This window comes from Rhinatrema bivittatum, chromosome 3 (assembly GCF_901001135.1).
Source record: "Rhinatrema bivittatum chromosome 3, aRhiBiv1.1, whole genome shotgun sequence".
Taxonomy (NCBI): Eukaryota; Metazoa; Chordata; class Amphibia; order Gymnophiona; family Rhinatrematidae; genus Rhinatrema; species Rhinatrema bivittatum.
This window is the reverse complement of record NC_042617.1, coordinates 459852813-459865652: the sequence shown is the minus strand read 5'-3', so window position 1 is coordinate 459865652 and position 12840 is coordinate 459852813. Positions and strand designations below refer to the sequence as shown.

The window sequence follows — 12840 nt, the reverse complement described above, 5'->3', positions numbered from 1 at the left end:
TGCGATGGGCAGGGTTAGACCCCCTTCTCATTCCCTCTCCCCCGGCTGCTGGAGTACCTGTGGCACCTGTCTGAGTCTGGGCTACAGACCAGTTCTGTCAGAGTACACCTCAGTGCTGTTAGCACGTACCACCAAGGTGTCGCTGACACACCTGTTTTGGTCCAGCCCCTAGTTGAAACCTCCTCTTGGGCCTCCGGCAGCGTCCTGAGACCTCAAGTTATCTTGGCAAGACTGATGCAATCTCCCTTTGAACTCCTGCAGTCCTGTGGTATGAAGTTCCTCACCTGGAAAGTCACATTCCTGGTGGCGATCACTTCTGCTTGCAGGGTCAGTGAGCTTCAGGTCCTGGAATGTGCTCGCCATACCCTGGACTGAAAACGGGCACTGGCTTTTTACCTATACCACACAGCGAATCACAGGCAGTCCACCCAGCTCTTTGTGTCTTTTGACCCCCAACAGGCTGGGTGCAGTGGTGGGTAAGCAAACCCTATCGAACTGGCTGGCGGATTGCATTGCCTTCTGCTATGCACAAGCAGGCCTCTAGCTGGCCGGCAGAGTGAAGGCTCACTTTGTGTGGGTCATGGCGATATCGGTGGCCCATATGCGTACGGTCCCTGTCGCTGAAATGTTCCGGGCTGCGACCTGGAGTTCTCTCCACATGTTCGCAGCTTACTACTGCCTTGAAAGGGATAGCTGTCAGGACAGTGCCTTTGGTCAGTCCATCCTGAACAACCTCTTCCGGACTTGAACCCAACTCTCTTCACTTGTGCTCCTTGTGGGACCAGACCGCCTCCTGTTTTCCCTCAGCACCGCAGTTATGTTGTGCCCATTTGCACCTTGTTTGGCCTCTGTTCATCTTTCTGTTGAAAGGAGCGGTCTGGAGCTCTGTACTCGCCCACATGTGAGGTCTACCATCCTGCTTGTCCTAGGAGAAAGTGCAGTTGCTTACCTGTAACAGGTGTTCTCCTAGGACAGCAGGATGTTAGTCCTCAGGAATCCTGCCTACCTCCCCACGATGTTGGGTTCACCTTTGGTTTGTTATTTTATTTTTTCGCTTGTCTGCTTTGCTATGTTACGAGACTGAAAAGGACTTCTCATGGAAGCGCGGATAGTAGCAGGTTGGGCATGCTCAGTCTGCTGACCAAAGTTTCTAGAAACTTTGACAAATGTTTTCCATTCCGGGTTCCATCGGATGATGTCACCCACATGTGAGGGCTAACATCCTGCTATCCTAGGAAAACACCTGTTACAGATAAACAATTGCGCTTTATCAAGGATCCCTGAGCATAATAAAAGTTGTACATTTTAATCAAAATAACTCTAAAAGTGTAAAAAAAAAAAGTAGCATGAGAAAAGAAAACAAGAATGATTGAAAATAACGCCAGCAGAGCTGTTGCCTCCTGTCTTTTAGATATTTGCAGGTCTATATTCAGCAGCAGAGCAGCTCGGCTAGTTAGCCGGATAAACTTATCTGACTAACTTAGACTATATATTAATTGGCACAGCTGCACCGCTGAATATATTTGGCAATTTTAAAGTTAACCAGATAAATTTATCTGGCAAACTTCAGGAAATGTGTATAGACTCATCAGAGTTAGCCAGATAAATTATCCGACTATCTCGGCTCCTCCCAGTTATGCTCCTGGAACTGCACTAACTTATCTGGCCACATTTTAGCTGGTTAAAAAGTTATCCAGCTAGAATTTAGCCAGATAAGTGCCCAAATACTTTGCCGGATAACTTCTGAATATGGACCTCTTAGTGAAAATGTAGCTCTTTCATTTGCCGTTCTAGAATAAAGGATTTCTATGATGTTTATGATATTTTATAATTGTTTTATGTTATTTTTTTATTATATTTTAACTTGGAATTTTAAATGTTTATAGTGTATGCCCTGTTTTTATTTATATTGTTGTCCCTCGCCTTGAGCTTTTGAAAAAAGGTACATAACTGAATAAATAAATATATATAAATTTGTTAATTGAAGACATTTTGTGCTGCTTTATTATGTTAAATTTGAAGATTTGATAGCCTAAATAGTAAAATGTTTGCGGCTGTGTTGCCAAATATTTTTCAACTGAATTTTCTTTTTGTCTCATACTTTTCTCATTTGTTTTTTATATCTATTTTTTTAAATCCAGAACCCTTGAAGAAAATGTATATAAAATATCGCTTTCTCTAGCTCAGCGTTATAATGTTCCACTTTGGGAAGTTTATATGACTCACTTGGAATTTCTCTTCACTGACAGTGGGTAAGTATTCTCATATAAATGATCTTACAATTCCATTCTACAGTAGTACTACCAGTTTTAGCAGTGCCACATCTGTGTAAAGTAGTAATAACTTCTTTGCTTTTACAAAAGTGTAATATAGTCTGCCACATACGGTTCAAAATTTGCTTTCATCTAATTTGTGTTGAGAATAATTACCGTATTTGCCGGCGTATAGGACACAGTGGCTTATAAGCTGCACCCCCTTTTAAGGAAAAAAATAATTTTCTATATAATTGTAGCGTATGTTAAACTGACTTATAATCAGAACTTTGGGGCACTAAACCAACAGTGTGCGGTGGGGGGGGAGTGACGCGGTGGCGTCAGGGAGCGAGGGCGTGCCGCCCGATTGGCCGGTGCTGGGCAAAAGGGGCTTGCCGAAGCGCGGCTTCCCCAATCAAAATCAACAGGAAGCCGTGCTTCTGCAAGCCCTTTTTGCCCTGCACCGGCCAATTGGGCGGTGCACCCTTGTTCCCCGACGCCACTGCGTCACTCCCTCCCCCACCGGACGCTGTTAATTTTGATTACTGGCGCATAGGACGCACTCCTTATTTTTCCCCTATTTTGAGGGGTAAAAAGTGCTTCCTATATGCCGGCAAATATGGGTAAGTACATTAAGTTCCTTAGGACCTGCAGAGCCTTCCTCAGCAATTACAATGATGATCTCTGTGAGAGTAGTCTTTTTAGACCCTGTATTTCTTTAAGGATTCAGAAAGTAGTTTACTGCCCTGATAATTGGAGTATAAAACCTATTAATTTATAGTGATTGATAGTGGGTGCCCATGACTCCAGCAAAGCAAGTATACATATAGCTATACAAATAGGGGTGTATATATACACATACACACACATAAACACACATACACATATATATATATATATATAGAGAGAGAGAGAGAGATACACACATACATATATAGATAGATAGATTCTGAATGTATTTATACATTTTTACATTACTTTATGACAAGAAATACAAAATGAGTTGTTATGGTGCACAGGGGAGAGTTATTGAAGAAGTCGGGTATTAGGATACGCTTGTTTAAAGAGATGAGTTTTCTATTTTGACCAGAAGTTTGTTGACTCTAGACCAGCGGGCGGAACGCGGCAGGACGCGGCACCGGCATGCTCTCTTCTTCCCGCCGCCCCCCCCCCCCCCCCGCAGCCCGGAAGAGGAAGTGGTGAGCAGCAGGTGCGTGCACGGGAAGAAGAGACCATGCTAGTGCGGGCAGCGTCAGCCTGAAGAAGAGAAGAGTGGCGCAGCCTGAGGAATGAGCAACGTGGCTCAGACAAAAATGAAGAACAACGTCAACCCCCCCCCCCCGGCCGATGGGACTCCTTTCTCCGCGAGGGCTGAAAGTGAAGGAGTTTGCTGCTGCCTTTAGGGTTGGAAGTGGGGGAGGCTGATGCTGGGACTAATTCAGTGGGGGGGGGGGGAGTGAGTGAATGAGCAAAGATATGTGTTTGAGGTGCTGTGTGTGTATGTGTGTGTGTGTGAGTGAGACAGCATGTTTGTGAATGACTGAGAGTCTGTATATGTGAAAGAGAGTATGTGTGTGATTGAGAGCCTGTGTGTGAGAGAGAGAATGAATGGAAATGCATGACTGAGAACCTGTATGTGTAAGTTTGTGATTGAAAACCTGTTTGTGTGAAAGAGTATGCATGTGTGATTGAGATCCTTTGTGTGTGAGAGAGATCATGTGTATGTATGATTAAGAGCCTGTAGCCTGGATTTTAAAAGGGTTACGCGTGCTGGGCCTATTTTAAAAAGGCCCGGCGATGTGCATAAAGCCCCGGGACGTGTGTAAGTCCCGGGGCTTTACTAAAGGGGCAGTTCGGGGGTGGGGCAGGAGGCCTCCGACAAAATGGCCAATGCTGCTGTGTTGGAGGATTGCGTGCCGGCAGGCTGCCGGCGCGCGCAACTTGCGCCTACCCAGAGGCAGGCGCAAAAGGTAAGACAAACATTTTTGGGGGGGGTTAGAGTAGGGCTGGGGGGGGGGAAGGTTAGGGGAAAGGGTGGGAAGGTAAGGTTAGGTTAGGGGGGAGGGAACAGAGGAAGGCAGTGTGGCTCGGCACACGCAAAATGCACAATTGTGCTCCCCTTGCACGCGCAAGTTATAAAATCAGGCATACATGTGCACGCACCGGGTAGCGGCGCACATGTACGCCGTGTGCGCTCCTTTAAAATTCTACCCCTGTGTATATAAGTAAGCGAGAGAGAGAACATGTGTGTCTGTGTGTGATTGAGAGCTGGTTTAGGTGAGGGAGCATGTGAGTATATGATTGAGAGCCTGTGTGTAAATGAGAGAAAGAGAGAGCGCATGTGAATGAGAGTCTGTGGTTGAGAGAAAAAGACAGCATGTATGTTTGCGATTGAAAGCCTGTATGTGTAAGTGTGAAAAGTCAAGACAGCATGTGTGTAAATATGTAATTAAGAGCCTATATGTGAGGTAACGTGATGCGGTGAAGCCGAGCGGTTGTACTAGCCCTGGCTCCGTGCCTCGCCCTCCTCCCATCTGAAGATATCTGCACCATCTGCTCTCCTTTTTTCATCAGCAACCCGGTACTATCAGGAGTGAATGTCTATAGACCGCTTTATGTTAAAATCTAATGCCGGCATGCCCTTGAAGGGAACTAAAAAAGACAAAGACAAGCTGGGAGGGGTTGGCGCCAAAATGGCGGAAACCCCGGGACGTTCCTCCCCTCCGGTAACTCCACCGATGTCTACCCTTCAACAAGAACTTACTTCTTCTGTTACCAATGTGGTGATCGCCGCGTTAGACAGCCGTTTCACGGAATTATCCTCGCAGTTTCAGGAAGTGAAACATTCGCTGGAAGAGCTACATCCCCGCATGGACGCGGCGGAAGGCCGCATTTCCACCTTGGAAGATGGCAACCTTAGTACGCAACAAAAAGTAACGGAATTAGAGAAACTAGTGGAAGCGCAATCAGATAAGCTTGACGACCTGGAAAACCGGGCTCGACGAAACAACCTTAGATTGGCGGGCTTCCCTGAAGCGGTAGAGGAGAGTGACTTGGAGAAAGTTTTAGAAGCATGGCTCCCGGAAGCCCTGGAGTTACCGGAGATCAGAAATTCCTTTAAAATCGAGTGGGTACATCGCCTCGGGCGTAAACGGGAAGGAGACACCAGACCCCGATTGATCATCGCTAAGCTCCTGAATTGGTCACACAAACAAAAGATTCTCCGGGCATACCGTATGAAGGAGTCGCTGCAATACCACGGTACTGCGATTAGACTGTTCCAGGACTATTCGGCGCCAGTAGCAGCTAAACGCAAGCTTTTCAGCCCCAGCTGCACTGATCTATTCAAGAGCCTATATGTGAGAGAGAAAAAGCATGTGTATATGAGTGATTGAGAGCCAGTGTGAGAGAGGAGAAAGTTGCAAACAAACCATCCCTCCTCCTGCTAATTCAAAACAATCTCAGGGCACCTGGATATCAAACGTTCCAGATATGCAGAGCAAAACATTGTTTGTATCCTTATTATTGTTCATTATTGGGCCTTTGTGTCTGCTATTTTGAAATATTTTATTTGTATCTAGAAATTTTTTATATGAGTTTTTAATTATTGGATATTCCATTTATCAGCTGTTTCTAAATAATCTGTTCTTTTTGTTGGTATGGTTTTGCTGCTATTGATTTTATATTTCTTGATTTGTTTTATAAGGACTGGTGATGTTTCTGTTTTTCCTTTGTTACACTGCATACAGAGTCCCTGGCTTGTTGCAGTTTCCAATTCATTTTTTGTCTGCTTGCTTCTAGTTATGCGCTTTGGTCTCTTTATTCTTTGTTAGGTGAGGGTCTGCACATGTGACTGAGGTGAGGCATTCTGCTGGCATATAGTTTCTGTGTAGGGCTCTGGCTTGTTCCGTTTTCCTAATAGAAGGTGTATTGGTGTCTTAAGGCCTGGTGTAATATTTTCAGTGTTGCCTTTTCTTAGGTAAGGTGCTTACTGTTTGAGTACTGGAAATTGGTGCTGTTTTCATATAGGATGTTTAATATTTATGCAATTTCTGTTCAGACAGAAAACGTATTTTTCCCTTGTGTCATTCTTAACAATAAAAATAATACTGTGTCCTTATTTTTTATTTCCGCCGTGAATTGTAATGAGCAGTGTGTCACATGTGTGAGCGTGGTCTGTCAGGTGTGTCATGATGGGAAAAAGGTTGAGAACCACTGCTCTAGACTATTAAATATGGATTAACTCAACCTCATATTTTTTCCTTCTTTTGAAAGAAAAGAACTTGAGAGTACCAAAACTGTTTATAAAGTGTTAATAGATAGTTATTTGGATTGTGGATGGCAAATTATAATTTGGCATTATATTAGAGTGATGGTATTTGAAAATTGAGATGAGGTTTTACAAATTTAATGATAGCTATTTCTGTTCTAAAGGGAAGGCTTGTGGTTTCTGTATGAAACCTGCACAATACAAGCTATTAAAGTGGAGTATTGATCATGATAGTCTATAAAGCATTTCCTCAGAATGTAATTTAAGAATCAAAGAGTTTTGAATATTTATCATGTTGTAATGAAAGTGTTTGTATGGTCACCTCAACAAGATGATTAAATAAAAGTGCTGATTCAGGGAGATGCAGGAAGTTTAAATTACAGAAATTATTTACTAAACTAAATAACATTAATAAAGAACAAAACAAAGGAAGCTAAATTGGTAATGATCTAGTAAATCATTTTAGTGTGGATGTGTTTTGCTGTTCATATGTTGCTGCCTTTTAGAAAATATTCTTTTAACTAAAATGTTTATTATTGTGAAATCAGAAAGCTAAGAACTTTTCAATTGACCCTCATTGTAGCTTTTATGTAACTTCAGTCAACAGTTAACATTTATTTTTCATTAATACAGTAGTACCTCTACTTTTTTGCACTATCATTAAAAAAAATAATTATCCAGTTTGGATTTCTTTCTACCAGTTCATTATATATGCATAATTTGTATTAAAAAGTAGACAAATTTAATATTGTCAACAATGTTTATTCCCTCCTTTTCCATAGCTCTATGCATCATTTACCTTTTTTCTGTTTTTTTTGTCTTGGTTAAAGAAGGCAGGTTCTTTGCTAATAACACATATACCAGAGATGAACAACATTTTTGTGCAAAGTGGCCAAAAAAAATCTTTCTGTATCTATTTAAAACAAACAAGATGGAGAGTGGGGTACATAATCAAATTTGCAGATGACACAAAATTGTTCAGAGTAGTTAAATCACAAGCAGATTGTGATAAATTGCAGGAAGACCTTGTGAGACTGGAAAATTGGGCATCCAAATGGCAGATGAAATTTAATGTGGATAAGTGCAAGGTGATTCATATAGGGAAAAATAACCCATGCTATAATTACACAATGTTGGGTTCCATATTAGCTGCTACAACCCAAGAAAGAGATCTAGGTGTCATAGTGGATAACACATTGAAATCGTCGGTTCAGTGTGCTGCGGCAGTCAAAAAAGCAAACAGAATGTTGGGAATTATTAGAAAGGGAATGGTGAATAAAATGGAAAATATCATAATGCCTCTGTATCGCTCCATGGTGAGTTGTTACCTTGCCAATGAATCAAAAGAAGTGGTGAATGTAGTGAGTACAAAAGGTCACAGCAGTGTCTCTAGATGACCCAATCTAATAATAAATGTTCCTATGCGAGCTAATACAATTTGTATACTGCCAGTTAAGATACACTTCCCATCACCATTTACATGATAATTATACTGCTTTATTCATGGCCCTCTCCCCTTCTCCCAAAGTCCATTTCAATAGAACTTAAGATTATCTCTGTAGCTACAGTCGTTCAAGTGCATCTTCTAAGACGACTAGCCCAATTTTGGCATTCTAATCTGTGGCATCGCGAGATTAACCACCACTTCACAACTTGAAACTGCACAAGACCTGTGCTTTTCACTCCTATGCCCACCTGCCCAGCCCTTGGGCCAACCATACGGTACCAGCACTCAAATGGGGGGTTTCACTAGCAGATTCTGCCGACATCATGGGAGACTCACCCTCTACCGGACCCAAGGGAAATATAGAAAGGCTTACGCCATAAGTGAGGACAGCAGCTTTGTTTATCCTCACTCAGACCTCACCACTGTGTCTAGGAAATACCACTCTTGCTTCCAGAGCATCATGAAACCTAAAGCAATTTATAAAACACACTACAAAGGAGTGCTTCTACAAGTTACAAGTACTCAAAAAACTCAAACCGCTCCTATTCCATTATGATTTTAGATCTGTCCTACAAGCCATTCTATTTTCCAAAATCGACTACTGCAATTCCATTTTGCAAGGACTCCCGGCCTCTACTATAAAACCCCTCCAGTTACTCCAAAATGCAACGGCAAGAATTTTGACAAACACCAATCGGAGAGCGCATATCTCTCCGATTCTAAAAGATCTCCACTGGCTCCCAGTACAATTCAGGATACTTCATAAATCTCTTACAATCATCCATAAATATATTCACCATCAGACCCCTCTTGATCTGCAACACCCCCTCAAACTGCACTCGACGGCCAGACCTTTAAGGGATGCCTAAAAGGGATCCTTACATGTACCTCCTATTAAAGTTGTACAACACTCAAATATCAGAGACCGTACATTCTCCATCACAGGTCCCACCATCTGGAACACCATGCCTCCAGACCTCAGGCAGGAATCTTGTCTACCAACTTTTAAAAAGAAATTAAAGACATGGCTGTTCTGCCGAGCCTTCCCTGACACTAACCCAACAGTCTGATTTCAATCTGTTCTAGCAATTATGCATATAAACAAGCTCTAAATCATGTATACAAAATACTACTATAAGGACGTTTAATAGTTATTATGAGGATTTCTCCTCGCCTCCCTCATATACTCCATTGTATATTATACCTTCTCTTCGTGCCCTCTCTTATTTCCTACTCCAAGTTAACATATCCTTGTTATAATGTAACTTTATACTCCTTTCAAATTGTCTCTTGTTATTGGTTGTTTATAGTTACTGCTTGTTCGATGTAAACCGAGTTGATTTGATTTGTATCAAGAAAGTCGGTATATAAAAGCCTTAAATAAATAAATAAATACATAAATAAATAAATGAATGGAATTCATTTTCTGGCAGTCTGGAATAAGAAACAACATTGATATGAAATTAGTAAGGTGACTACTGCCGCATTCTATATTTCCTCACTATCCTTATGCTGACTCTACTTCTACACTCCATTTTCTTTCCCCCCCACCCCCCCCAGACATAACTTTTATATCAGTTGGAATGGATGCAGGCCTGAAAAAACCTGGCCGACCACTGAGAATAAAGCCCTAGTTATGTTATCAGGGCCTTAAGGAAAGGTCCAGCCAGTGTCCCTGGCGCTGCCAGCTGCCTTGCATCCTCTGATAGGCTGGCCAGTCTTTCCACTGTCCCCATCCCCCCCAGGCTGCTGTGTGCTTCATGCCAGCAAGAAGAGGAAGCAGGAAGCTGAAAGGGGGGAATGGGGCCCACGAGGCACGCTGGTTTCCCCAACCCTTCTATGGCTGCCCAGCTTGCACAGGGCTTGCTATAGGTTAAACCTTAATACATGTAAGACATTTTGTTAATATATGCGATACTTTCCTATCTCATTTTTATTTTTACGTTTCCAATAATGACAACACTTGTGCAGTTGATTACTGGAACTTTAACATTGAAATTAGCAAATTTGAAATAATTTATTTGTGATTTCAATTAAATACACCCACAAATATGCCCACAAATAGATTTCACACTGTGAAAACATTAATAAACACCTATTTTCATTACCCTGCAAAATCCCCAATTACCTGAAAAATAAATCCCTAAATTTGCACGTTATACATGTCTAGTTTCAGAAGTTCTAATCATAAACTATCTAAAAGTGCCTGGGGCCAGGGGGTTATGAAGAAGTGGGTCCATCTGGTTAGGCTGTTATTCTAAAGCTCATTACCTAAAGGAAGCGAGCGCTCTGTATTTCGTTGTAACACTTATTTTATTTATTTGATGGTATATTTTGTTAATGTTATATTTAAGTGCACATTTGCTTTTTCAAAAAAGAAATGTGATTTGAAGTAATATGTTCCAAAGATGCCATACTGCATTTTAATTTTTAGAATCCGACAACTGAATGTAATTTTCCCTTGAAATATTTTCAATTACAGTTTGTCTACCTTGGAAATTGAAGAGAGAGCAGAAGCTCTTAGTCTTTTGGAGACATTGAAAATGAACCCTGAAGCCTTTCATGAACATATGGCCAAATATGTCTATCCAAGTATTGAAGGCAGAGATCACCAGCGATTGCTATATTATTTTACTCTTCTTGAAAAATGTGGTTGTTCACAGTATGTGAAGCATACAATCAAACCTGAAACTCACATAAAGCTGCTTAAAAAACTCAAGGCAGTCGCATCAGGTACAGTAGCCATTTTATGCTTTGAATAAACTTGATAAGTAAGCACATCTAGATCAATTTTCACAGGGTCAGGTGTTGTGGCTTACCATTGCTGGCTGTTCTTTTAGAAGCATATCAGATGTGTCTAGTATGCCAAAAGTGCCTCAATAGACTTCTTGTCTTGTACCTTAAAGGAAAGCTTAACCTTGTCTTTAAATCAATACGAAGGTGTTAAGATCAGTCTCTGCAAATGAGTTAAGACAAAATAGGTTACTAAAAATAACATGGTTAGCTGATTCACTTGCCCGTTGAATAACATTTTTGGTATAGTAAAATCATTTATATTTTCTTTGAAAATATTTCAAAATATGTCCTTTAATCTGTTGATTTTAAGGTTTAAAGTTAACATTTCCTCATTGCAACTTTGCCCAGATAAAATTTTTAGTAAGACAAAAATCAATTTTGCAAGGGTGACCTGACCTTGAAACATCAAATCATGCAGTGTAATATTCAGGCAATCATTCATTTATTGTTAGACAATTAATCATATTATCATGATGCCATATATTGTGTGCATCTGTGTGTGCATGTGTATATATATATATATAGAAAGAGAAAGAAAGATAATTAATTTCTATATGGATATGAACAAATAATGTATTACAATTAGATTAAAATCAGAACCTAAACATGTAAAATATTTCTACTAGTGTGTTTGTCACAGGTGTTTACAGAATTAAGTAAAAAAAAATTGTTAAGAAATCCATGTTGAAAATTAACGGGCTAATTTTCAGAAACCCGCACACACAAAACTGGGGTGGGGGGGTGTTTACGTGTGTGACCAGGCCTTGCGTGTGCCTCACACATTTTTGGAAGGGCCCAGCCACGCAAGGGAGGGTCTAGGCTGGTCAGAGCGATGGGGGCGGGGCGGCACAGCGTGTACCGGCAACCAGCCAGCACGTGGAAGGTATCCCGAGGAACAGTAAGTAGTGAAATAAAAAAATTTGGGGTAGCTAGTTGGGGTTAGGAGTCGGGATGGAGAAGGAAAGTGAAGGAAGGTTAGGTAATGGGGTAGGGAAGTTCCCTCCCAGTCCACTTCTTAATTGGAATGGACTGGGAGAAAACTGGAAAAAAGGCCGATCGCATCATCGCACATAATTTGAAAATCACCCCTTCCTGCACGCACGAGTCGGGGGCCGACATGCGCATGTTATAAAATCAGCGCGTCCATGTGCATGCGCCTTAAAATTGACCCCTAAGATTTCAGTGTGCACAGCAAAAAATGTAATCGTTGTAATGAGATCTCTGGTTATATTCAAAAAGTGTATTTCAGTTAAAAATGAACTCTGTGAACACTGTTTCTAAATGTAGTAGAATATAATATCAGTAAAAATGCACCCCAAATTACCTCAATTATGCCACATAAGAATATTGACACTAAAATTATTTCTTTAAATAATACAGCTTTTTCAAGGGTTTTGTTTTTTTTTGGGGGGGGGGGGGGGGTTGGTATGCTTTATTTTGTGGTTTTCATGATTAAGTGAAGCAGTCTGAGCATTTTTTTTTTTTTTATGATAAGTGCCTAATCCAATTGAAGTGAATAATCTTGTCTACTTACTTCCTTTTCCTTTTCTTTTGGTAGGCCTTAACTACAAGAATCTTACAGATAAAAATATAAACCCTTTAACAGCTCTGGAACCTGTTCTCACAAGTCAAAATGTTTTATCTATTTCAAAACTTGCATCCAGAATTCCAGACAAAGATGGAAGCTTGCTTTCACCAAGCTCCATCCATGCTGTCTGGCTACAGAAGCTCTTTTGGAAAGGTGACCCCCATCTCCTTAAAAATGTACCTCAGTCAGTTCCTGAATGGTCCCAAGCATATGATATCTGTGGAAAGTACTTTGATAGGCTCCTACCTGAAGACCTGGTCACTTTTATTGATGAAATCACTTTTTCTTCAAAGGCCATCAACAAGGTAATGTACAGAATAATATAAATGAAATATTTAAAAAGGGAATTTTGTAGTTGGAACTAAATATCAGTATTGAGTTTTATACTGGCAGTTCATATAATTGAATATTTGATAGCTTACTGTATGAAAGTGTATAGAGTTTGTATACCTGGGTAAAAAAAGAAAAATCCTTTAATGTACTGGTC

At 40.9% G+C, this 12840-nt stretch overlaps 1 protein-coding gene across 1 annotated transcript in view; it reads left to right on the top strand.

Annotated features, from left to right (window-relative positions):
• The window catches only part of NBAS (neuroblastoma amplified sequence), a 1239997-nt gene that overhangs the window by 789956 nt on the left and 437201 nt on the right, over positions 1 to 12840 (top strand). Inside the window, exons 43-45 of the mRNA XM_029595926.1 lie at positions 2142 to 2252; positions 10452 to 10702; positions 12324 to 12658. Of these exons, the coding sequence (XP_029451786.1) occupies positions 2142 to 2252; positions 10452 to 10702; positions 12324 to 12658 (697 nt within the window). The remainder of the gene's footprint in view (positions 1 to 2141; positions 2253 to 10451; positions 10703 to 12323; positions 12659 to 12840) is intronic.